Raw genomic sequence first — 27273 nt, forward strand, 5'->3', positions numbered from 1 at the left:
TCAAGGCCTCACAGCCAGCAGGCCAGGGGCCAGCGTGTCCATAGAACTTGTGGCTAACATACAACAAGAGGCTACACTAGTCCACTAAGGGAACACCTCTGGAGCACTTGGCTCTGGTGACTAGGGGGTTTCTACTACTGGACCACACACAACACCAAAATAAGGCCATGTTTTCAAGACCAGGATATTTAGCCTACCTACTTCATACCTAAAAACAAACAGGTAAAATGAAAGAAAAGAATATGTTCCAAACAAAAAACCAGAACAAAACGCACAAAAAAAGAACTAAATGAAACTGAAGTAAGCTATATATTAGATGAAGAGTTCAAAGCAATAATCATAAAGATGGTCATTGAACTTCCTAAACAAATGGGTCAACTCAATGAGAACTTTAATAAAAAGATAAAAATTATAAAAAAGGACCTATCAAACTGAAAAACTTAACTGATACAAAAAACTACACTGGTGGAAATCAGCAGCAAATTAAATAATGCAGAAGAATGAATCAGCAATCAAGAAGAAAGGATAGTAGAAAATACTCCACTGAAAGATCAAAAAGAAAAAAAGATTTAAAAAGAATGAGTTAAACATTAAGGGCCCTTTGGGACAAAATCAAGCGTAGTAACATTTGAATAAACAGGGGCCCTAGAAGGAGAAGAGAGAGAGAAAATCTATTTGGAGCAATGATAGCTGAATACTTCCTTAACCTGGTGAAGGAAACAGACAACCAAGTCCAGGAAGCACAAAAAGTCCCAAAAAGATGAATCCAAAGAGACCCACACCAAAACACATTATAATTATATAAAATGTTACAAGTTAAAGGTAAAGAGAGAATGTTAAAAGCAGCTAGAAAAAAACAAGAAGTTACATACAAGGGAATGCCCATAAGGCTATCAGCTGACTTTACAAAGAAAATAAAACACTAATTCAAGAAGATATATGCACCCCTATATTCACTGCTGTATTAATTACAATGGCCGAGATATGGAAAAACCTTAATGTTCATCAATAGATGACTAGATAAAGAAGTGGATACAAGTAACATATACACATTACTCAGCAATGAAAAAATTAAATCTTTCCATTGGTGACAATATGTATAAACCTAGAGTGTACTGGCTAAGTGAAATGAGAGAGAAAGACAAACATTGCATCATTTCACTTATGTGTGGAATCTAAAACAATGAAACAAATGAACAAAGATTCACAGACACAGAGAAATAGTTTCCACAAGGTTGAGTGTTTGGGGTATGGGCAAAAAGGTGAAGGGGATTAAGAGGTACAAACTTATACGTGTAACATAAATCACTGATATGTACAGTAGCATATAGAAAACAAAGTCTAGAATATCACAATAACGTTTCACGGTGACAAATAGTGGACCTTTGGTGTTGATCACTTTGTAAGGTATGTAAGTGTGAAATTTCATTATGTTGTACATTTGAAACAAACAGCTTCAAAAAAAACAAAAACAAAACAAAACAGGAAACAGGGAAAAGAAGTATGGCATATCACCAAACAAAAACAACTGACAGAAACACAAAAGAGAAGAACCAAAAGAGAAACAGAGCTGCCAGAAAACAAAACATAAAATGGCTATAGGAAATTTTCAAGCATCAATAATTACCCTAAGTATAAATCAACTGAACTCACCAATAAAGAGGCAAAGAGTAGCAGATTGGATCAGGAAGCAAAACCCAACCGTATGCTGCTTTCAGGAGACAACCTAAGCTACAAGGATAAAAGCAGACTCAAAGTGAAAGGTTGGAAAACTATTCTCCAAGCAAATAATACCCAAAGAAAAGATATACTAATATCTGACAACACTGACTTCAAGACAACAAACGTAGTAAGAAACAAAGATGGACATTTCATAATGATAAAGGGGACACTAACTGTATCAAGAAGATATAATACTTCTTAATATATATGCACCAAATCAGGAAGCACCAAAATATAAGACATCTACTAATAGATCTAAAAACAGAAACAGACAAAAACACAATCATAGTTGGGAGATCTCAACATGCTATTGACAGCTTTAGACAGATCATCCAAACAGAAAATCAATAAAAAAATACAGGGGGTCCTTGGGTTATGACAGTCTTGACATATGATGTTTCGAGTTTAAAACATTCCCATAAAATTTTTTTAAATTTATTTATTCATTTTAGAGGAGGGAGGGAGGGAGGAAGGGAGGGGGAGAGAGAGAGAGAGAGAGAGAAGCAGGAAGCTTCAATTCCCATATGTGCCTTGACCGGGCAAGCCCAGGGTTTTGAACCAGCAACCTCAGCATTCCAGGTCAATGCTTTATCTACTGCACCACCACAGGTCAGGCCAATCCCATAAAAATTTTTAAAAATTTAGATGTGTTTCAGCTTATGCCATTAGCGTCATACTTACACAGACTAAGTGGACAAACTAGTTTGGTTGTGTGTGGTGGAAGAATATGCAGTGTTCTTTTTCTGTGGATTAGTTGTATTTTTATGATCCAAATTATGATATTACAACTGTGCTAGGATAGGTAAGTGACTTAGGCTAGCATATGTGTTTCAACTTATACCAAAAATCGGGTTCCATCACTGATATAGGAACAGATTGTGCTGTAACTCAAGGACCCCTGTACTGGTCTTAAATGACACAGTAGATCAAATAAACATAATAGACATTTATAGAAAATTTCATCCCAGAACATCAGATTATACTTCTTTTTCTCAGTGTGCATAGAATATTCTCAAGGATAGACTATATGCTGGGCTTGAGATAGACTAAATAACTTCATCAAATTGAAGAAGATTGAAATTACATGAAGCATATTCTCTGACCATAAAGCTTTGAAATTAGAATTCAACTGAAAAAAGGAAGTAAAGAAACCCACAAAAATATGGAAATTAACATAATTCTAAAAAAAAGACTGGGTCAAAGAATGACAACACAACATATCAAAACTTTTGGGATGTAGGAAAAGCAGTAATAAGAGGGAAGTTTATAACACTACAGGCTTATATCAAGAAAAAAGGGAGATCCCGAGTAAACAACCTAACATTACATCTGAAAGAACTAGAAAAATAATACAGGCCTCCCAAAGTCAGCAGAAGGAATAAATAGTAAATATTAGAGCAGAGCTAAATGAAATAAAGAACAACAAAAAAAAACTTTAGAAAAAATTAAGACAATGATCTGGTTCTTTGAAAAGATCATTAAAAGTGACAAACTCCTAGACTCATTGAGGAAAAAAGAGAAATGACTCATATAAACAAAATCCAAAATAAAGAGGAGAAATTACCACAGACATCATAGATATACAAAGGATCATACTAGAATACTATCAAAGATTATATGCCAACAAATTCAAGAATCTAGAAGAAATGGGTAAGTTCCTAGAACTATAAAATCTTCCTAGACTGAATGACACAGATGTGGAAAACCTAACGAGACCCATATGCAGAGAGAAAATAGAAATAACTATCAAAAACCTCCCCAAAAATACAAGTCCATGACCAGATGGCTACGCCAGTGAATTCTACCAAATATTCAAAGATTTGGTACTTATCCTTCTTAAAGTCTTCTAAAAAATAAAAGATGAAGCAATACTCCCTAACACATTTTACGAGGCCAACATAACCCTGACACCAAAACCTGGCAAACACAACACAAAAAAGGAAAACTACAGACCAGTATCTCTAATGAATACAGATGCAAAAGTCCTAACAAAATACTACCAAACTGAATACAACAACACATTAAAAAAATACATCACAATCAAGTGAAATTTATTCCAGGAGCACAAAGGATGGTTCAACATATGCAAATCAATCAATATAATATACCACATCAACCAAACAAAAAACAAAAACCGTATGATCCTATCAGTAGATGCAGAAAATGCATTCTATAAGATACAGCATCCATTTATGTTTAAAACATTCAATAAGCCCCAGCCAGATAGCTCAGTTGGTTAGAACATCATTCTGAAGCACAGAGGTTGCTCTTTTGAAACCCAGTTAGGGCACATATAACTAATCAATGTTCCTGTCTCTTTCTCACATCTTCCCTTCCTCTCTCTAAAATCAATAAAATAAACATTTTTAAAAAAACCATTCAATAAAATGCATATAGAAGAAAAATAACTCAATATAATAAAGGCCATATATGACAAACAATCAGCCAATATCATAATCAATGGTGAAAAAATAAAGGTTTTTCCTCTAAAATCAGGAACAAGACAAGGCTGGCCATTCTCTACATTCTTATTCAACATAGTACTGAAAGTCTTACAGCAATCTGGCAAGAGAAAGAAATAAAACGCACCCATGTTGGGAAAGAAGTAAAGGTATCATTTTTTACAGATGATATGATCCTGTATATGAAAAACCCCAAAGATTCTACTGAAAAGCTATTGGAAACAATAAACAGTAAAATAGAAGAATACAAAATCAATACACAAAAGTCTACTGCTTTCCTATATGCCAACAATAAAACTTCAGAAAATTAACTGAATAAAAACATTCCTTTTATTATTGCAATAACAACAACAAAAGTATCTAGAAATAAACAATAGATGTGAAGGATATATATAAGGAAAATTTTATATCAAGCATTATTGGAAGAAATTAAAAAGACACAATGAAACAGAAAAATCTTCCATGTTCATGGATCAGAAGAATCAACCTATTTAAAATGGCCATATTACCTAAAGCAATAAGCAAATTTAATGCAATTCCCATGAAAATCCCAAACAAAAAAAATCACCAGATTGGTATGGAACCATAAAAAACTCCAAATAACAAAAGTAATCCTGAGAAAAAAGAATGTAGTTGGTGGTATCACACTACCTAACTTCAAATTATACTACAGAAACACAATAATCAAAACATCATGTTACTGGCAGAAAAGACATACCGACCAATCAAAGAGAAGCAAAAGCCCACTAATAAAACCACATTTTATAGATGAATAATCTTTAACAAAGGAGTCACAAGTACAGAATGGAAATAAGAAAGCCCCTTCAATAAATAAATGGTGCTGGGAAAATTAGAAAGCCACACGCAAAAGAACAAAAACTGACTATACCTTGTCCCCATGCAAAAACATTAATTCAAAATGAATCAAAGACCTAAATATAAGATATGAAACAATAAATTACATAGAAGAAAACAGGTACTAAACTTACGCATTTTTGGCTGTAGATAACATTTTATGAAGTTGACCCCAAAGGCAAGGAAAGTAAAGGCAAATAAATAAATGAAACTATATCAAACTAAAAAGCTTCTCCACAGCAAAAGAAACCAACAACAAAACAAAAAGTCAGCCAACCAAATGGGAGATAATATTCACAAACAACTTTGATAAGAGGTTAATATACAAAATATATAAAGAACTCACAAAGCTCAGCTACAAACAATCCAATTAAAAAAGGGGAGAAGACCTGAACAGATATGTCTCCCATGAAGACGTACTAATAAAGAGATACAAGAAAAGATGCTCATCTTCACTAGCTATTAGAGAGATGCAAATTAAAACCACAATGAGATATCACCTCACATCTGTCAGATTGGCTGTTACCAACAAGACAGATAATAAGTGTTGGAGAGGCTGTGGAGAAAAAGGAACCCTCATTCACTGCTGGAGGGAATGTAAACTGGCACAGCCATTATGGAAGAAAGTATGGTGGTTCCTCAAAAAATTAAGAATAGAATTACCATATGACCTAGCAATCCCTCTACTGGGTAGCTACCCATAAAACCTAGTACGCAAAGACACATGCAGCCCCATGTTCATCACAGCATTATTCATGGTAGCCCACACATGGAAACAACCAAAGTGTGCCTTGATAGATGATTGAATAAAGAAGATGTGGTGCTGTACATATATACCAGGTGTCCCCAAACTACGGCCCGTGGGCCACATGTGGCCCCCTGAGGCCATTTATCCGCCCCCCCCCCCGCCGCACTTCCAGAAGGGACACCTCTTTTGTTGGTGGTCAGTGAGAGGAGCACTGTATGTGGTGGCCCTCCAACAGTCTGAGAGACAGTGAACTGGCCTCTTGTGTAAAAAGTTTGAGGATTCCTGCAGTGAAATACTACTCACCATAAGAAATTATGACATAAGGCCATTTACAACAACATGGATGGACCCTGAGAACATTACACTAAATGAAATAAGTAAATCAGAAAAAGCTAAGAACTATATGATTTCACACATAGGTGGGATATAAAACTGAAACTCATGGACCTAGATAAAAATAAAGTGGTCACGGGGGGGGGGGGGGGGGGGGGAGGGAATGGGCGTAAAGAGGGATAACTATACAATGACAGAAAATGATTTGACTTTGGGTAATGGGCACACAACACAATAATTCAAATGCTATAGAAATGTTTACATGTAAAACCTGTATATTCTTATTGATAAATGCCACCCTTATTAAATTTAATAATAAATAAATAAATAATAAATAAATAAATGCATATGCTCAAAGAGCTAAAGAACCATTTAAAAAACTAAAGAAGCCTGACCAGGCAGTGGCGCAGTGGATAGAGCGTCGGAATGGGATGCGGAGGACCCAGGTTCGAGACCCCGAGGGTGCCAGCTTGAGCACAGGCTCATCTGGTTTGAGCAAAAAGGTCACCAGCTTGGACCCAAGGTCACTGGCTCGAGCAAGGGGTTATTCGGTCGGCTGAAGGCCCGATGGTCAAGGCACATATGAGAAAGCAATCAATGAACAACTAAGGTGTCGCAACGAAAAAAACTGATGATTGATGCTTATCTCTTTGTTCCTGTCTGTCTGTCCCTATCTATCCCTCTCTCTGACTCTCTCTGCCCCTGTAAAAAAAAAAAATAAATAAATAAAAAACTGAAGAAAAGCAGGATAACAATGTCTCATCGAAGAATATCAGTAGAGAGATAAATATTATGAAAAAGGATCAAATAGAAATTCTGGAGCTGAAAAGTACAATAACTAAAATGAAAAATTCATTAAAGGGTACAACCAAACAAAATTTTAACAGGTAGGAAAAAATCAACGAACTTGAAGATAGGTCAATTGCAATGATCTCCTTTGAGAAGTAACAGCATAAAGAAGAAATACGAACGCAGCTGTTCTAAGAGACCTGCAGGATACCATAATGTGTACCATCCATCATACAAATAGTCAAGTCCCAGGAGGTATGAGAGGGATAGAAAAATATTTAAAGAAAGTGTTGAAAGCCAATTACGAGGAGCATATTGAAAGCAGCAAAAGAAAACTACCTCATCACATAGCAGGGCTTCTCAATGAGATTAATAGCTAATTACTAATCAAAATCCATGGATGCCAAAAAGCTGTAGAATTATATATAAAAGGGCTAAAAGAAAAAATTGGCAAATAAGAATTCTCTATTCAGGAAATCTCAGATAAATAAAAATTGAAGGTAGTTTATTGCTACTAGACCTTCTCTAAAAGAAATGCTAAAGTCTGCAAGCTGAAAGAATGCTACACAGTAATGCAAACCATACAAAAGAACGAACTCTGGTAAAGGTAGATAAAAAGGTAAATAAAAAGTTAATATATATTATTGCATTTTTGATTTGTATCTCCTCTTTTTTCCCTATATGGTTTAAAAAAGACAAATTCATAAACTAATGATAAATCTATATTAATGGGCACACAATATATAAAGCTCTAAGTCGTGAAGATAAAATAAAGGGGTAGCCCTGGCTGGTTGGCTCAGCAGTAGAGCATGGGCCTGGCATGTGAAAGCCCCAGGTTTGGTTCCTGGGCAGGACACACAGGAGAAGAGACCTTTTGCTTCTCCACTTCTCCACCCGTCTCTCTGTCTTCCCCTCCTGCAGCCAAAGGCTTGAATGGTTGGACCAGAGTCGATCCTCAAGCCCTGAGGATGATCTATGACCTTGGCCTCAGGACTAAAATAGCTTGGTTGCCAAGCAACAGTGACACAGAGCTGCAGCCCAGCTGGAAAGAGCCTCGTAGGGGCTTGTTAGGTGGACCCCAGTCAAGGGTGTATGCAGAAGTCTGTCTCTGCCTCCCCACCTCTCCCTTAATATAAATGAATGAATGAATGAAGAGAGAATGACAGAACTATTCTAAGAGCAGAGTCTCTGTATATTATTGAAGCTTGTATTAATTCAAACTAGATTGTTATAAATTTAAAATGCAAAAAATAAAAGCATTAAGCAAAGAAAAAAATCTTATAGCCACCAACAATAGTGTGGAGATTACAGAGGGAAACAGGAATGGGGGGAGGTAGAGGAGGGTAAAGGAGATATAAATGGTGATGAAGGGAGACTTGACTTGGGTGGTGAACACACAATGCAATATACAGATAAAGTATTATATAATTGTACACCTGAAATCTGTGTAATTAACCAATGTAACCAAAATCAGTAAAATATTTTAAAAATTAATTAAAATGTTAATTGTAACATTCAGAGAAACTACTAAGAAAATAACAGAAATAGATATAAGGAAAGGAAAAAAAACAATGCACTAGAAAAAAATATCAATTAAACACCAAAACTGAGGAAGTACTGGAAGAACTGAATAAAGAAAATATGACATATAGAAAACAAATAGCAAAACAGCAGGAGTGCTTTCTTATCAGTAGTGGTTTTAAATGTAAATGAACTAAGTTCTGCAATCAAAAGGCAGAGAACTGCAGAATGAGTTTACAAAAACAAAACAAACCATGATTCCTACGTTGTCTACAAGCGTCACTTTAAGACACAATGAGGTTGAAAGTACAAGTTTATAAAAAAATATTCCATGCAGGGAATAAGCAGAAAGAGAGCACAGTGAAAAAAAAATACTTTGTCAAATATTGTTACAAGAGACAAAAAAGAATATATTGATAACAGTGTCAATCATCAAGAAGATATAACATTTACAAACATACACTGTATAAAAATATAGTTTCAAAATATCAGAAGCAAAAACTGTCAGAATTGAAGGGAAAAAAAACACAGTTCTAAAACAATAGTTGAAAAACCACTTCCAATAATGGTGAAGACAATCAGAAGACCAATAAGGAAATAGAGGACTTAACACTATAAATCAACTAGACCTAATAATAGCTAAACATATAACACTTTTCAGGATAGACCATATATTAGATCACAATAAGATTCAATAAGTTGTTTGTTTTTTTTTAATAAATTTTTATTAATGTTAATGGGATGACATTAATAATTCAGGGTACATATATTCAAAGAAAACATGTCTAGGTTATCTTGTCATTAAATTATGTTGCATACCCCTCACCCAGAGTCAGATTGTCCTCCGTCACCCTCTGTCTAGTTTTCTCTGTGCCCCTCCCCCTCCCCCTAACTCTCTCCCTCCCTCCCTCCTGCATCCTCCCTCCCCCCACCCCTGGTAACCACCACTCTCTTGTCCATGTCTCTTAGTCTCGTTTTTATGTTCCACCAATGTATGGAATCATGTAGTTCTTGTTTTTTTCTGATTTACTTTCAATAAGTTGTTTTTTTTACAGAGACAGAGAGAGGGATAGATAGGGAGACAGGAACAGAGAGAGATGGAGAAGCATCAATCATCAGTTTTTCATTGTGACACCTTAGTTGTTCATTGATTGCTTTCTCATATGTGCTTTGACCGTGGGGCTACAGCAGACTGAGTGACCCCTTGCTCAAGCCAGCGACCTTGTGTCCAAGTTGGTGAGCTTTGCTCAAACCAGATGAGCCCACGCTCAAACTGGCGAGCTCAGGGTCTTGAACCTGGGTCTTTGGCACCCCAGTCCGACGCTCTATCCACTGCACCACAGCCTGGTCAAGCTTCAATAAGTTTATTAAGACTAAAATCATTAACAAATCTTCTTGAACTATATGGAATAAAATTAGAAATCAGTAACAGAAGGAAATATAGAAAATTTACAAAAATGTGGAAATTAAAACACTCAACATACAGGTCAAAGAATGTATCATCACAAGGGAAATCAGAAAATACTCAGAAACTAAAGGGAATAAAAACACAACATAAACTTAAAGGGATGCAGAGAAAGTAGTGTTTGGAAGAAAATTTAACCAAGGAACCACAAAAAGAAGAGCAAATTAAACCCAAAGGTAGCATAGGGAGAAATACCAGTCAGTACTCCATATCTGAGGGTTTCATATCTAATTGTAGATTGAAACAGTATTTTTGATCTGTGGCTAGGAATCTATGGATGCAGAGGGCTGACTATATGCATTGATCCATGCCATTTTTATATAAGGGATTTGAGCGTCCACACATTATGGCTCCCATGAGGTCCTGAAACCAATCCTCCTTGAATATTGACGGACAACTACAATAAAGATTAAAGTGATCAATGATATAGAGAATAAAAACAATGCACAGAAGCAATAAAACTAAAAACTGATTCTTTTAATCTTTAAAATTGATTTGAGAGAGAAATACCAACTTCGTCGTATCAATTACTTATGCATTCATTGGCTGATTCTTGTATGTGCCCTGACTTGGAATTGAACCCGCAAACTTGGGAATACTGGCTCAGCGCTCTGACCCACTGAGATACCTGGCCAGGGGCAAAAGTTGATTCTCTTAAAAGAGCAACAAAATTGACAAACCTTTAGATTGAATGACCAAGAAAAAAAGTGAGATGACTCACTTTACTAAAATCAGGATTGAAAGTAGAGATGTTACCTATCAACCCACAGAAATAAAAAGGATAGTAAGAGAATACTATGAATAATTGTAGCAAACAAAATAGATCATCTAGATGAAATAGACAAGCTCCCAGAAATATACAAACTACCAAAGAGATACTAGAAGAACTTAGAAGACCTAAAAAAATCTATTTCAAGAAAAGAGTAAATCAATCAAAAACCTCCCAACAAAGAAAAGAGTGGGGCCAGATTCTAGGAAACATTTAAATAAGAATAATATCAATACTTCTCAAACTCTTCCAAGAAATGAAAGCAGAGGGAACAGTCATAATTTATTTTATGAGGTCAGCACTACCATGATACCAAAGCCAATGACATCACACACATAAAAAAAAGAGCACTATATTACCAGTGTGCTTTACAAATAAGGATGGAAATACCGGTCGTCAACAGAATACTAGCAAACTGAATCCAGTAGCATTTTAAAGGGATTATATACATCATGACCAAGTGGGCTTTATTACAGAAATGCAAGGTGGTTTAACATAATAAAATCAATCAATACAATATATCAAATTAATGGAAGTTAACTATATGATCATCTCAATTAATGCAAAAAAACTTTGGATAAAATCCAACATGCTTTAACGATACTCAACAAATTAGGCATAGAAGGAAACTTTGTTAACATGATAAAAGAGATTTATGAAAAAACCCACAGCTAACATCCCACCCAGATCAGGCACAAGAGAGAAGCATGTTCGCTATTAACATTTGTATTCAACAATGTATTGAAAGTTCAACTGTAGTTTGCTGAGTAGTTACCACTGCCCTCAGTGATAAAGGTAGGGAAATCAATGATCCTTAAAAATAAATAAATTCTTCCCAGATGGCAGTTAATCTGGTAATTATTATTCAATCCTCAACTCTAAATCAGCAGAAGAAATGGTCAACATTTTCAGGCTGACCATTCCTTAATTTATTTTGCTAAACTGAAATATGTAGTAAGCATTATTGTGTTCTGATGACTGAGTGCAAAGTTTATCATTTTTCAAATTACAGTAAGGACGATTTCTAAATCAAATATGTCAGGAATCCAGGAATAACTCTTATTTACTGAGCTAACTTGATATATATAGGTATATATATATATAGATATAATTTAGATGGTTGGGCTTTTTACCTTATCAGAAAACCAAATGAGCCTGGAATCTTCATAGTATCTAAACATGCCATATTTAGGATCCAATAATTCCCTCATGATGAGTAAGAAAAATTCTTTGCGTACCCCTCCTGCATCAACAGCATCTTCTCCAACAAATATAACCTAAGATAGCATAATGCAAACACTGAATGCAAAGACATGACAGTATATACTGGAGACCTTATAACATGTTATTAATTACAAATAAGTGCTCAACAATAAACAGTTAAAATATTTTTTTAAGTATATAATTTTATTAAGTTTCAAAGATACACTAAAAAACAAAGAGGAAAACTCTAAACATATTTTCTGAAAAAGTCTCATCTATACAATGAAAAAGTCAAATTACCTTGAGTGGCTTTTTGTAGTCTACATTCTTTGTTTTCCTAAGGACTTCCATTGTATCTCCTACGATATTTTCTCTACGTACCACCAGAATTAAGCAGGGATTCACAGATTCAATCACTGGGAGAAAAAGAGAGGAGACATTCTGCCTGTGGGCCTGGTCAATAGCCATCTAGAAAATAAAAGATCAAAATTTTAATGGCAACAATACTAAATAAACCAACTTCTATCTATTAATTAGATATCCTATATTCCCTATAATTCCTATCCTACTGAATTCATATAGCACCTAACAGTATCTAATACAGTACAAGAGCTTAAACTGTGTTCTGGTCTAATCAGGTGCTGTTCTGGCGCACTAAGGTCACAGATACATATGATCCCCGGTCAGGGCACATTCAAGAAGTAACCAATAAGTGCACAAATAAATAAAATAAATAAGTAAAACAATGAGTTGATGCGTCTCTCTCTCAACTCAATGGAAAAAATTTTAAAATAATAAACTATGTTTTGACCATAAAGAGTACCCTTCTGAATTTGTTATATTCACATGCAACAAATGATACCATTAAGTAATAAGCATGGAATTGTAATACTGATAAATCTAATCACTGTTGCTTCTCAAAAGACAACTAAGATGGAGAGTGAGGTAAAAAAAAAATAGCGTTTTAAAACAAACCTCCAAAAGGAATAAGAAACAGCCTGGTTAAGGAGGTATTATAGAAATTCATCTAATAGAATGATCACCACATGTGCTCACAAAGCAAGCATTTGGCTTTTACCACTTAGAGCCTTTGTTCTTTTCCTGTGGTTTCCCCTGTCCTTGTTCTGAGATGAAAAATCCTACATTAAATGCACCAATGATTACCTTAGTTTATTGTTTTAACAAAGGCCATCAACAAACAAAAAACAAAAACCAACTGATTTCTGAGCTATTAATATAGATCCCTACAAAAATACTTATTTTTTTCTGTTGCTGAAAATGGAAATAAGCACACCTCTAAATCCCCTTAGTATCTATTATTTAAATATCTAGAGAAATATTTTAAAGAAGGTCACTTCTTGTTCATTCAAATAATATATTTTTAAGATTTTATTTATTCCCTGGATGGCTGGCTCAGCGGTAGGGCGTCAGCCAGGCTTGTAGAAGTCCCAGGTTTGATTCTTAGTCAGGACACACAGAAGTGACCATCAACTTATCCACCCCTCCCCCTTCTCTCTCTCTCTTTCTCTCTCTCTCTCTCTCCTCCTCCCGCAGCCATGGCTCAAATGGTTTAAACAAGTTGGCTCCGGGAGCTGAGGGTGGCTCTGTGGTCTCACCTCAGGTGCTAAATAACTCAGTTGCCAAGTAACGGAGCAGTGGCCCCAGATGGGCAGAGCATCACCTGGTAGGGGGTTTGTTGGGTGGATCCCAGTAGAGGTGCATGTGGAAGTCTGTCTCTGCTTCCCTGCTTCTCACTCAATTTAAAAAAAAAAGATTTTATTTATTGATTTTACAGAGAGGAGGGGGAAGCAAGAAGTATCAACTCAGTTGCTTCACTTTAGTTGTTCATTGCTTGCTTGTCATATGTGCCTTGACAGGACAAGACCAGGGTTTCGAACTGGTGACATCAGCGTTCCAGGTCCACACTCTATCCAATGCACCACCACAGGCCAGGATGCACTAATTTTAAAGGAATGAAAACAGCTATCAACACTAGGGGAAGTGGTTAATTTTTAAAAGCATGTTTGGAATATTAAATGCCCCATGGTCTCTTCTTTTTTTCTTAGTCCACGGTCTCTATAGATATTCTATACCAGAAAAGGAAATTTAAAACCTTTTTTTATTTACAGGTTCAAATGACAAAGCAAACCTACTGTAGCCCTCCAAAGTCATAATGTAAACTAGTTTTAAAAACCCTCACTACAAACAAAAGAGTGCCAAACATAAAACAGAGGGAATGGAGGAAGAAAGGAAAGGGAGGAGACAATGAAACTCAGAAAAATATTTTTTACTTAAACTATTTTTTTTTAAATTCAGTGAGAGAAGGGGAGGCAGAGTCAGGCTCCTACATGCGCCCTGGTGGGGATCCACCCAGCATGTCCACTAGGAGGCGATGCTCTGCCCATCTGGGGCGCTGTTCTGTTGCTTAGCATTGGAGCTCTTCTTAGGCTTGAGGTGGAGGCCATGGAGCCGTGCTCAGGGCTCAGGGCCAATTCACTCCAATCGAGCTATGGCTGCAGGAGAGGGGGAGAGAGGGGAAGAGGGAGGGGGAGGGGGAGGGGGATGCGGGAGGGGAGGGGGAGAGAGAGGGAGAGGAGAAGCAGATGGGTGTTTCTGTGTGCCCTGACAGGGAATTGAACCCAGGATATCCACATGCTGGGCCAATGCTCTACCACTGAGCCAACTGTCCAGGGCCACTAAAACTTTCTTCAAGGAAACTTCATAATCCTCCTTCTAACAAATGATCAAATGCATCCTACTTTAACATCATTTCACCTCTAGTCACTTCTATGTTTTACCAACTATATAAATGAGATACAACATAATAAAGCAAGACTTGAAACAAACCAACATTTAATCAACTTTAGAGATCATTTAATTATTTAGAGGTCATATATTTCTATAATGAAAGAGGCTTATACCATTTTTCAGATATACCATGACTAAAGGCTAAATTATTCTATTTTTATCTAAATACATATAAGTAGCCCTAATAAGAACATAACACATCATATGCAATAGTTCTCTATAGGTACCAAAGGTACTCTGCAAAAGAAAGACCATAAAAGTACAAATTGTCCCCAAAGATTATTGATTATAAGCGAGATTCAAATATTTAATTTTTTTGAGAGAAGAAGGGAAAAAGACAGGAACATCGAGCTGCTCCTGTATATGCCCTGACCAGGGAATTGAACCAACAACCTCTGTACTCCAGGACTGAACAATCTGCCCAGGGCTTAGTTTTTGTTGATTTTTAGAAACAGAAAAAATAAAGGAGAAACAGGAGAGACGGGAAGGGGAAGAAAAGTATTTGTTGTTCCACTCAGTTGTGCATTTTTTGGTTGCTTCCCATGTGTGCCCTGACTGGCAACTGAACCCGCAACCTTGTTGTTTTGGGACATTGCTCTTAACCAACAGAGTATTTACTTTTTTAAAAACTTCAATAAAACAATCCAAAAACCACTCTCAAATCTGATTAGTATTATACAATATTTTACCTGCATCTGTAAGACTGCATCTGTTTGTAACAAAGTAGTTTTTGCTTGTGCATCAAATACAAATGGGTATGTGCAGATTGTAACAGGAATATCTGCCAACTGGAAATAAATAATTAACTCATTAGTACAAATTGGTTTTAATCATTGTATTTCTTATAGGTACTATCCCTTCTATAATAATAAAGTGATCACATTCTTAGTCATTCAGGAATTATAAATATGTTGCTAGTTTCTAAATACAAACATACCTCATAAATATTGCAGATTTGGTTCCACATCACTGCAATAAAGAGAGTATTGCAATAATTCAAGTCTTAATCTTTCTGTTGGTAGAGGGTCTTACCTTCAATTTGTAAAAAACTAACATCTGGAAGCACAATTAAGTGCAATAAAATGAGATTATGCCTGTATGAAATATTTACTGATAATTAGATGAGGCACTGAAATAATCCAATTCCCAGTTTTAGGAGGGAATTACTGAGAGTCCACAAAATCATAAATTACAGGTATTTTTTGCTTAACATATTTACTACAAGTTCCAGTGAAGTAAGTTGCAAGTTTATTCTAAAATTTTGAACCCCTAAGTTAAATATATTTAGTTCTTATATGTTAAGGCTAATAATCTAGCAACTGAAGCCCATGTTAAAGCAATCTGCTTATTTATTTATTTAACAATATTTACTGCCAGCCATTAGGGTGGTGCTATTATGATGAGCCAAACAATCTGTTCATTCAACATACAAAATAAGTTCTATTAGTATTATTATACCTTGTCAACCTTTAAAATTGGGAGAACTGATATATTACTAAACCTATTTTATCATGTTAGTCATCTCATAGACCAATGTTTTTCAACCGCTGGTCCACAGGAATTAACCACCCTGATGTTGTAAGAAGATTAACTCTTTTAGGAACAAAATTTCTGGCAGACTGGCACTGGTCTGCGGACTAGCAGTTGAAAACCACTGTTACAGACAATTACTTACTCTTACAGATAATGCAGTGATTGATTTCTAAGAGTTTTAACAGTGAAAAAAAAAAGAAAAATGGAGCTATGAACTAACTGCAGGTCACAGCTTCTTGATATTGGACAAAGATGTATTCCTACTACCTACCTAATAAGGCACTATTTTTGTGCCAGCCCTGACACAGAGCTCCTGCTATAAGGCTTCCAATGAAAACTTAACACACCGTGAAACAGTCCACTTCTTTTTAAGTGCTCAGAAAGTTCTTTACATTAGTCTGAATCTGCATTTCTATGCATCACTGTGCATGACTCATTTTGTATTTCAGTCTTCATTTTGCCTTTGCAGGGAAGTATATATGGTTTAAATATTTCAAGTCCTCATGCTCTCTCCCTAGGCTGTCTTTTTGTATACACTAAATACTCCTAGTTTTCTCAGCCATTCTGAAAATAAATATGGTTTCCAGCTCTTCTCTTAACTATGGCCACCAAAAAAACCATAATCCAATAGTGCCCAATCAGTACAGAATATCCAGTCTGTTTTCAACATATAAGACAACACTTGAATTATATTAACCTTACACTAATTTATTCTTCACTTTTTCTTATGACAATTTTTACCTCCGTCCTATATCCATGTCACTAATTAGCTATTAACAGTAGAAAGTCATTTTACTACTCTGAAACTCCAAAAGACTGAGGTGATTTCTAAAGTCCCCCTTGGCTCCACAACTCTACTTGATAATTTTATGTGCTACTTCTATTTGAGTATGAGGAAAGAGAAAATGGTAAGCCTATAATTTAAAGCTAACTCTAAATGCTTCATTGGTTCAAGTGAGAAAAAAGCAAAGCAAAGCAAAACAAAATCTAGCCTATCACAGAAGTATAAAAGAAGTACTGTAATATTCCCAAGTATTAAAAAGACAGCTTTAGGATTGCTGATTATGTAAAACAAAGTGAAGATGATCATACTGAAAGTTTACTTAATTTTTTTGAGGCCACTTTGTGTATCAATTATGAGTTTAAAAATTAAAGATTATTTTACTTCTCTAATATATTGCTGAAAGGAATTATACAGGTATACTGTTAAAACAGAGATTTTAAAGTTCTTCATAAAATTCCTCTGAAATGCTATACAGGACAATTTCTAAATATTCATTTTTATAAATAATTATATATACATATGTTTATGTTTTAAAGTCACAAACAAGGAACCTTTGGCTCTCCTACCACTTAAGACAAAGCAAGTAATATTTTACTCTGAACATGAGACTATTACAACCAATCTTACCTCAGTTAATCCAAGGTTGACATCCTAAAATCAGCAGTGCAGAATGTAACAATAATGAGGAAAGAGCAATATTAGTGTCTAAATTTAACTATTTCTATTCAAAGTAATATTTCATATATAGAAGAATACTGAATTAATGAAGTAGACCAAAATACATCTACAACAAAACTTATCCTTTCCACATGTATCTTACATAACTATGAATGTATCACCTTTGTTTTAGGTACCTAGTGATTATAAAGTTACTGAGACTTGAACAAAAATTAGGCGTCAGCAGTCAAGCATCCCATTTGCAGAATTCAGGTAGAAGAGGGAAACTAAATCCTAGTCTAACTTGGTCTTGGAGTGAGAATGGCCTGAAAGAATGTTCAAAAGTCTCATGGTCTAAATCAGACTTCACCAAGGCTTTTAACTCCAATGGTGAATGATGGTTCCAGACGGTTATAGACAAAAAAGATGCAGCACCCAGGCATGTTTTAGTTTCAACTAATTACCTATAGCAAACCACTACCAATGCTGGTGTCACCTGGATTTAAGGGCATCACATAACATTGTTCCAATTAGGTACAAAGAGAGGATACCAAAGTTATTGAAATAATTCACATAAATATGAAAGGTCTGGGCAGCTTAATAGAAATAAAAAGATACTTTTAAAACATAAAGGAAATGGAAAATACCTAAGTACAATTTGGTAACCCAATGTGTAAGGAATCAATGCAAGAGTCTACCAAATATCAATGTCATTAGAAACAAAACGAAAGCTTTAAAAATAGTGAATTTTGAGGAAATATTTTAGTTGCAAGGGAGCACAAGTGTTCTTTAATTTCATTTTATTCAATGAAGAAAAATCAAACCCAAGAAGTTAAGTACTGCTATATTTTCCCAAAGCTGGTCTCCCAAGCTTTCTTCCTAGTTTGCTGGTGAGTGTCATTTTACTAGCTAGCACTGTCCAGTTAAAGTACAAGAACTTAACTCAAGAACAAATATAGTGATAATTTATATACACAGCACAATATTAAATAAATAAGACATGCAACTTAAAAATACACATGTATATAGTATCAAAGACTATAAAAAATTACACCAATTTACCAAACATCTTAATTTATGTACCTCTATCTGATAAGTCTTTCATAGGTATACATAGATCTTAAAATAAACAAATATGCATTTTTAAAAAATGCTTAATTTAAATCTTAATGTAATTCAAATGGGCACAGAACCAGTACTGACTTTTCTATAATTCATTCTAAATTAGTCAAATTTTATTAGATATAAATTGATAATAAGTATGTATAGTAACTGAAAGTGTAAGAAAGGAAAGAAATAAATAGTTTAATAGTAACCACTAAGGCAAATTAAGAGAAAGTTAACAAAGGGTAAGGAAATGTACAACTGAGAATAGTATCAAGAAAGTAGAACCTGACCAGGCGGTGGCGCAGTGGATAGTGTCAGACTGGGATGCGAAGGACCCAGGTTTGAGACCCTGAGGTCGCCAGCTTGAGCGCGGGCTCATCTGGTTTGAGCAAGGCTAACCAGCTTGGACCCAAGGTCGCTGGCTTGAGCAAGGGGTTATTCAGTCTGCTGAAGGCCCACAGTCAAGGCACATATGAGAAAGCAATCAATGAACAACTAAAGTGTCACAACAAAAAACTAATGATTGCTTCTCATCTCTCTCCGTTTGTGTCTGTCTATCCCTATCTGACCCTCTCTCTGACTCTCCGTCTCTGTGAAAAAAGAAAAGAAAAATCATCAAATAGCAGAAGGTAAGAAGAGAAAGAAAGAACCCATGTGCCTTTGTTTTGCCAGATTATCACTGAGGGAGAAAAACAGATCAAAAGAAATCCAAATTTAAAAAGTTTCATACATCAAGATCAGAGCTGTGAAAAACAACACAAAGATGTTTATACAAGTAACCAGCAGGAGCAGGAGGAGTAAATCAAAACTTCATAAAAACGCCTGACCAGGCGGTGGCGCAGTGGATGGAGCATCGGACTGGGATGCAGAGGACCTAGGTTCGAGACCCCGAAGTCGCCAGCTTGAGCATGGGCTCATCTGGTTTGAGCAAAAGCTCACCAGCTTGAGCCCAAGGTCGCTGGCTCGAGCAAGGGGTTACTCAGTCTGCTGAAGGCCCACGGTCAAGGCACATATGAGAAAGCAATCAATAAACAACTAAGGTGTCGCAACAAGAAACTGATGATTGATGCTTCTCATCTCTCTCTGTTCCTGTCTGTCTGTCCCTGTCTATCCCTCCCTCTGACTCTCTCTCTGTCCCTGTAAAAAATTAAAAAAAAAAAACAAAAACTTCACAAAAACATGTTAAGAGAAGAATTAGGTGGAAAAAGGATGGGGAAATAGAAGGGGATGAGATACAGTTAGAAATCTCACTGGTACAAAAGGCTATTACAAGGAAAACAAAGAATCTCATAGAATTAGTTTTTAATAGTTAGAAATCTGGGATGTCTATACCTGATAGTTCTTAAAATCCTTGACTGGTAAAGAACATAAATGAAGAAAGAATATTTTAAACTTTCATACTGAAGCAAAGGAATTATTTGAAGATCATAAGTCTTGTTCAATAATACTATACATGTGTGTGTATGTGTATATGAATACATATACACCCACCTGTATCATCAGGAAATACACTGCTCACAAAAATTAGGGGACCAGGGAACATGCAGATACTCTCGTACTTTCAGCCTTTTGTACAGTGCATTTTCACCAATGAAAGAAAAGTTGGTTTTGCATCTCATTTACATAATCAAACAACTTTCTTTGGTCGTTTGCTTTTCTGATGTTTTTGTTTAATAAAAAAAAATATCAAAAGCTGCTTTTTCTATCCCTTCACATTCATTTTGAAATATCCCTTAATTTTTGTGAGCAGTATAGCATGTAAGTACCTTAAGACAGATTCTTTAAAACTTTACTTATAAGTCCAACCTAATGTTTGACTCAGTATTAAGACTAGTGATGCAAGTACGAATTTTATAAAGAGGCCCCAGGAAAAAGTCTTTATTATGTGCAAATGTGATATACTAAAGTGCTTTGAACTCTCTCAAAGAAAGACTCTCTGGCCCTGACCAGATAGCTTGGTGGGTTGGAGCATCATCCTGAAGCACAGAGGTTGCCAGTTTGATCCCTGGTCAGAGCACATACAGGAACAGATAGATCTAGGTTCCTGTCTCTCTCTTGCTCTCCGTTCCTCTCTTTCTCTCAAGTCAATAAATAAACACCTTCAATGTAAAATGTCAGCCTTCTATTCCCAGAGATAAATTAGAAGAATCCAAATCTGGATTTGGGTTCTTGACTCTGATTTGTAAGATATTATATTAAATCCCATACAAATTAAATAAGGAATAAGTGGAAACTGTCAGGACAACCTATTCAATATCACTCTATCTATAAAGAAAGGGAAAGCATGTGCTTGGAAGAGTAAAGTAATAGGGGGCAATTCTTAAGTATAGCAACCATAAAATAGATCCGAAGAGAATGAGAAGCAAAGACAAAAGCCAAGAAATAAGAAAGTGGCCCTCAAACTGCCTCCCTTTACCAGAAAACAGTAGCAACAAAATAGCTCCGAAGAAATTCAATTTGATATCACCTTTGTTCTATATCAAGATGAATTTGCATAAAGGCCTGCCACACTGGTAAGCAAATAATCAAACCATACCTTTTCCACTGAGCACAAGGTTATTGCTAACTAAAAAAAAATCCTATCAGACTGACATTTCTCTTAATTTGCTAATACAAGTAATTTATGATCTATCCATTAGATGTAAATTCAGATATCAAAGGACATCTGCTATAATTCATGGTGATCCAGGAGAATTTGACTCTCCAGGATAATGCTTCTAAAACTGAGCTTATAGATTCCTGGGGGATATATCTTTAGTGCTATGATCACTCTAGAAGACTTTTTTTTTAGTGAGAGGAAGGGAGACAGTGAGACAGACTCCTGCATGTGCCCCAACAGGGATCCACCTGGCAACCTGTCTTGGGCTGATGAAAGAATCAACCAAGCTATTTTTAATGCCTGAGGCTCACGTGTGCTCGGACCAACCACGCAGACCAACTGAGCTATCCTAAGTGCTGGGACCCTCGCTTGAACCAATCCAGCCACTGGCTGTGGCAGAAGAAGAGGGAGAAAAAGGTGAGAGGGAGAGGGAAAAGGAGAAAGAGAGAGAGAGGGAGAGGGAGAGAGGAAGATGGGGGGGGGGGGGGGGAGAGAAGCAGATGGTCACTTCTCTTGTGTGCCCTGACCAGGAATCAAACCTGGAACGTCCATATGCTGGCCGATGCTCTCTCCACTGAGCAACCAGCCAGGGCCAAGGATTTTTAATTTTAGGTTTAGATCTCTGTATCTAGGACTTTATGATGTGCTTCCAGAGTGAAGGCCAAATGAGAACTGCATCTCATCCTAAAAGCAAATGTTTCATTGTAATTCACATAAAGAAAGGCAGCAGAAGTTATCAGGCATCTGAGAATCAAGGTTACCTACTACCTAACTTAAAGTATGTGTCAGACAACCAATAACAACAACCACCATTTTACCAAGACTTAACTATGCTCCTGAAACTGCCCTAAGCATTTTAAATAGATCATATCAATTAATCCTCTCAATAACTAAAAAAGATAGGTGTTATTATCCCTAATTTACAGAAAAGGAATTAAGTAATTTCCCCAAGAACATAAAATGAATAAAAGAGGAGACAGAATCTGAACCTGTTACATTGCTTTTTTTTTTTTACATGCACACGAGTGAGAGAGAGACAAACACACACACACACACACACACACACAGGAAGGAAGATGAGAAGCATCAACTCAGAGTTGTGGCACCTTAGTTTTTCACTGATTGCTTTCTCATATGTGCCTTGATGGGGGGTAGGGGGGTACGCTGTCCAGCTAAGCCAGTGACCATGGGGTAAAGTTTAGGATCCCATGCTTAAGCTGGCAACCCCATGCTGAAGCCAGTGACCTCAGGACTTCGAGTCTGGGTCCTCAGTGTTCCAGGCCAATGCTCTATCCACTGCACCACCGCCTGGACAGACTACACTGCTTCTTGTTCTTTTGGTATGAGCTAAGATTCCTGATCATCAGAACATAATCATTCTCCATACTAAACATTAACTTTATTTTTAAATTTGTGGTGTTATATATAATTTATAAATTTGTTATGGTTTTAAGAGTTCTTCTAAAAGCTAAGCACCAGGAGTTTAGAACTAGTTTAGGATCTGTATATATATATTTTTTTTTTTTTGCATTTTTCTGAAGCTGGAAACAGGGAGAGACAGTCAGACAGACTCCCGCATGTGCCCGACCGGGATCCACCCGGCACGCCCACCAGGGGTGATGCTCTGCCCCCCAGGGGGCGATGCTCTGCCCATCCTGGGCGTCGCCATGTTGCGACCATCCTGGGGGTCGCCATGTTGTGACCAGAGCCACTCTAGCGCCTGGGGCAGAGGCCACAGAGCCATCCCCAGCGCCCGGGCCATCTTTGCTCCAATGGAGCCTTGGCTGCGGGAGGGGAAGAGAGAGACAGAGAGGAAAGCGCGGTGGAGGGGTGGAGAAGCAAATGGGCGCTTCTCCTATGTGCCCTGGCCGGGAATCGAACCCGGGTCCTCCGCACGCTAGGCCGACGCTCTACCACTGAGCCAACCGGCCAGGGCTAGGATCTGTATATTTTTAAATAAAACAATCATAAATAATGTTAGTGAACACTAAGCTTCTTAAGAAATTGTTTTACTTCAAAAGGAGTCCATATATCACTCCATTTCAAAAACATTGCTCAAAAACCTACAGTATTCTAAGTGGTGTGTTAGGTTTATATGCAGTCCTGGAATAAAAAAAAAGTTCATTTATTGAAACATCAATTTTCCTCAATGGCAAATAATTTAAATCTTGTTTCCATTGTAATAAACACAGGGTTGGAGAAAAGTAGGTTTACAGTTGTGAGAACATGAAAGAGTTTATTCTTGTATTATTAGTAATTCTTATAGCAACTATTTTTCCACACAAACAACTGTAAATTTACTTTTGACCACCCTTTACTATGTCCAAAATCTGTGTTTAAAGATAACATGAGACTTCAAGGGAAAGTTAACCTCAAAGAAACAGGGTTTTCCCCTATTATGGATGCTGTGGGAAAAGAGCTTGAAAAGTTTTGCCTAGGTGAGACATTTAGTTTAAATAGGGAAGGGAAAGGAAATAATCATTCAAAACTTTCCTGAGGTCAAGTATTTTCTTTTTAAAAAATTGTCTCTGGGCTCCAGTGACCACTCTACTTTTTTACTGCTTCCTCTTCAAGGCAAAACTTCTTGGAAATGGCCTGTGGTTGCTGTTCCTTATCCCTCACCTCCAATCTCCCTTATGCATGGCTCACCCTGGACTACTAGCATTAGCCAGGTTACCAGTAACCTTCATGTAACCAAACTCATCGCTCAATTCTGTGAGTTTATACTATTTCTCAACAACATTCAATAGTCTCTTTCATTTAATTTTGGTTTCCATAACTCTCTTCTAGTTTTCCTCCTACCTTACCCATCATGCCTTAATCTTTGTTTTCTCTCCTTTCCTCATTTCATCTCTAATTCCATCAGAAATTCTTGTCCCTTTACTTCTGAGAGGTATTCCATGTCCACTTCCCTCTTCCATCCATAAGCTGCCATCCTAGTCAAACCAATCATTTTATCTTCCCTATTCTACTAAGTCTTCTAACTAGTCTCCCCTCTTCCACTTTTGCTCTATTCCCTTCAATCCATTCTCCAGAGCTGACGAATGGTGATTTAAAAGTATAAATCACATTGTAATCCCTCTGCTTACCACCCTCCTCTAATGGTTTATCACAACACTTCAGATCAAATGCAAGTTCCTGACACTGATTTATAAAACCTCCATTATCTGGTACTTTCCCATTTCTTGATCATTTTCCAGAGCTTGTCCCACTCCCATATTTTAGAGCCATACCAGCCTATTTCTATCCTTCCAACATGTTAAGCTTCTTCTCACCCAAGGTCTTTTCCCTGAAATTCTCTCTACTCTGATCTTATACAGCTGGTTCTTAACATTTATATTACAGCTCATACTTCATTAAATAAGACTTTTCTAATTATCCAATTGCATGAAACCATATAGTCCTTATTACATTCTCTTATTTTAATTCTCTACATAAGTGCATATTATTAACTAATATGTTCTGCTTTATTTGATTATTGTCCATCTTGTCCACTAGATTATAAAGTCCATGAGAACAGGGCCCTTAACTATCTGGTTCATCACTGCACTTCCAAAACCTAAGTAAGTTCTTGTTAAATAGAAATTCCCAATAAATAATGAGTAGACCTAAAGCTGTAGCATAACTGTAAACTTGACCTTAGATTTCCAATGATTCAGGAAGTGCGGTGGGTGGGGGTGGATCAACAGATCTCTCCCAATCCAGACCCAAGTATCAAGAGAAGCAAAGAATCTTCTAGAAGTGACCTAATACCTACAAGTGAGAGCACCCTAAATATAGCATGCACTAATCACATTGCCATTCAAAAACTACAATACTTTTTTAGTACCTTCTAGACAAACTCCAGACACTATTATAGGTGCTGGTGAATAAACTGAAAGAGACCACAATGAGCTTACACCTGTTGCCAGAAATCAATGAAAAGCTACTCATCAATCTATAACTGCTACATACAAAATACTTAAATTATCTGCTGCAAGGGTGGAAAGGATGGCTTCAAGTATACTTCAAAGGTTAGTAAATAAGAGTATTAAACCTGACCGTTTTATATCTAGCTGCTTACCCATTTCTATATTAAAATTTTGCAGGTCTAATTCAAGCTTTATAAGACTAGGCTCATTAGAAGGGGACATTAAGTGTCCAGTTATTAGAGACTTAGCCACATAGAAAGAAGTGTATATACATGTGGATGTACACCAAAAAATCTGAATAAAATTAAAACATATAAAAGGAAAAAACACAGAAATAGAATCAGTGGTCCTAGGGCTCTGCTCCGGTAGTTCTGAGGCACTGATCTTACAACAGTCATACAGGAGCAGGCAAAAGTAGGTTTGCAGTGCCACTGTGACATTCTTTTGGGTTTATAACATACTGTAGTAACCATAACCTCCGTGTCTTTTTCCATATGAACAACTGTAAACCTACTTTTGTCCACCTCTGTATAATTTTAAGAGTTCCAGTATTGGGGACTCAGTATTGTCAACATTAGAGAATTAAGAGGCAAACACATGGAAAACAAATGACGGTTATAAATGCATGTCAAATTTGCATTTTTCTTTAGAAAAGTGTAATCTGTTTCTTTGGTTTAGCTTTGGTGTAAGAGTGAAATGTTTAATTATAAATATACATAATATATAGCTGCTCCTTTGCAATGTGTTTTTATTTCAATAATAAGCTCTAAAAAAACTTTGGAGTTTCAAAAAAATATATTGTTTTGTATTAGGACAAATGATAAAAATGATATCATAAAATGCAATAGAGAACATACCATTCCATAGGCCTGTTGTTGAACCCAGTTGATATAATCATTCCTTATGTCTATCATTTCTTGTACTTCGTGTATATAAAATTTATCATACTGTATAATCTGTCCCGTTTTCTCATTCACCTACAAAAAAAAGTATAATTAACAGGACATTTAACCAGTACCTAAGAAAGAGAATGAAAAATGTTTTAACAGAAAAGGCTTGAGATTTCTTAGCTAATTTTCTCTTCTTATAAAAAAAAATTTACTGATTGCCTATTATACACAAAATATTAGTTAAGTACTGTGGGAAACAGATTTATAAAATATGATACATGCATTCAGTACCTAAAAATCCAGTGAAAATAAAAAATATATAACCAATATGAGATATATGCCATTAAAACACACATAACATAGGGCCTGGCCAGGTGGCTCAGTGGCTAGAGCATCATCTTGACATGCCAAGGTCATGGGTTTGATTCCCAGTCAGGCTACATACAAAAAGCAACCAATGAGTACACAACTAAATGGAATAGCTAAGTAGAACGGGTTGATGCTTTTTCTCTCCCCTCATTCCTCTTTTCTCTCTCAAATCAATGGAAATATTAAATATAAACTAGAAATTATGTTATTATATATCACCATATTATCTATAGTATAGATATAATACATATTATATATACATATATATGTATATATAAACTAGATACTATAAGGACTTTTGGTTGGGGATGGTACTTAATAATAAGAATAGCTAATGCTTAAGGGTCTGAATAGAATATAAGAGGTAACATTTGAGTAGGATGTGAAAAATAAGAGACTACAAATTAGCACCCCAGAAATTACTTAATAATTACAAAGGGGAAAACATCTCTTTACAGTGAAGAGAACAACCTTAACTGAGTGATCAAACTATTCACCACTGACACTAGTAGGAAAAATACCATTATCCTGCTGATAAAATGCAACAGGAAGAATAGACATTATCTATGAAGCCAGGAAATGTTTACCCTGAATCTAAGTCTCTTGATACAAATTTAGTTTATAGGAAACATAAAGGACAGAAACAAGTTATATATCACCCTAAGAAAACAATCAGAAAATATCCTGATTGTGTGACTTTTAAAAGAAGACTGCCCAGGACTCTCCAAAAAGTCAAAGTAATAGGACT

At 36.1% G+C, this 27273-nt stretch overlaps 1 protein-coding gene across 6 annotated transcripts in view; it reads right to left on the reverse strand.

Annotated features, from left to right (window-relative positions):
• Positions 1-27273, reverse strand: part of HERC4 (HECT and RLD domain containing E3 ubiquitin protein ligase 4) — a 152548-nt gene that overhangs the window by 20522 nt on the left and 104753 nt on the right. For 4 of the 6 annotated variants that reach the window (XM_066243967.1, XM_066243964.1, XM_066243963.1 and 1 more), the window contains 5 exons: positions 26124-26243; positions 17620-17643; positions 15365-15463; positions 12168-12335; positions 11798-11941 (listed from right to left, as the gene is read on the reverse strand). In XM_066243967.1, coding sequence (XP_066100064.1) covers positions 11798-11941; positions 12168-12335; positions 15365-15463; positions 17620-17643; positions 26124-26243 — 555 coding nt within the window. The remainder of the gene's footprint in view (positions 1-11797; positions 11942-12167; positions 12336-15364; positions 15464-17619; positions 17644-26123; positions 26244-27273) is intronic. The other 2 variants (XM_066243968.1, XM_066243965.1) reach the window with 1 other exon arrangement.

Source organism: Saccopteryx bilineata, chromosome 9, assembly GCF_036850765.1.
Source record: "Saccopteryx bilineata isolate mSacBil1 chromosome 9, mSacBil1_pri_phased_curated, whole genome shotgun sequence".
In the NCBI taxonomy this organism is placed as follows: domain Eukaryota; kingdom Metazoa; phylum Chordata; class Mammalia; order Chiroptera; family Emballonuridae; genus Saccopteryx; species Saccopteryx bilineata.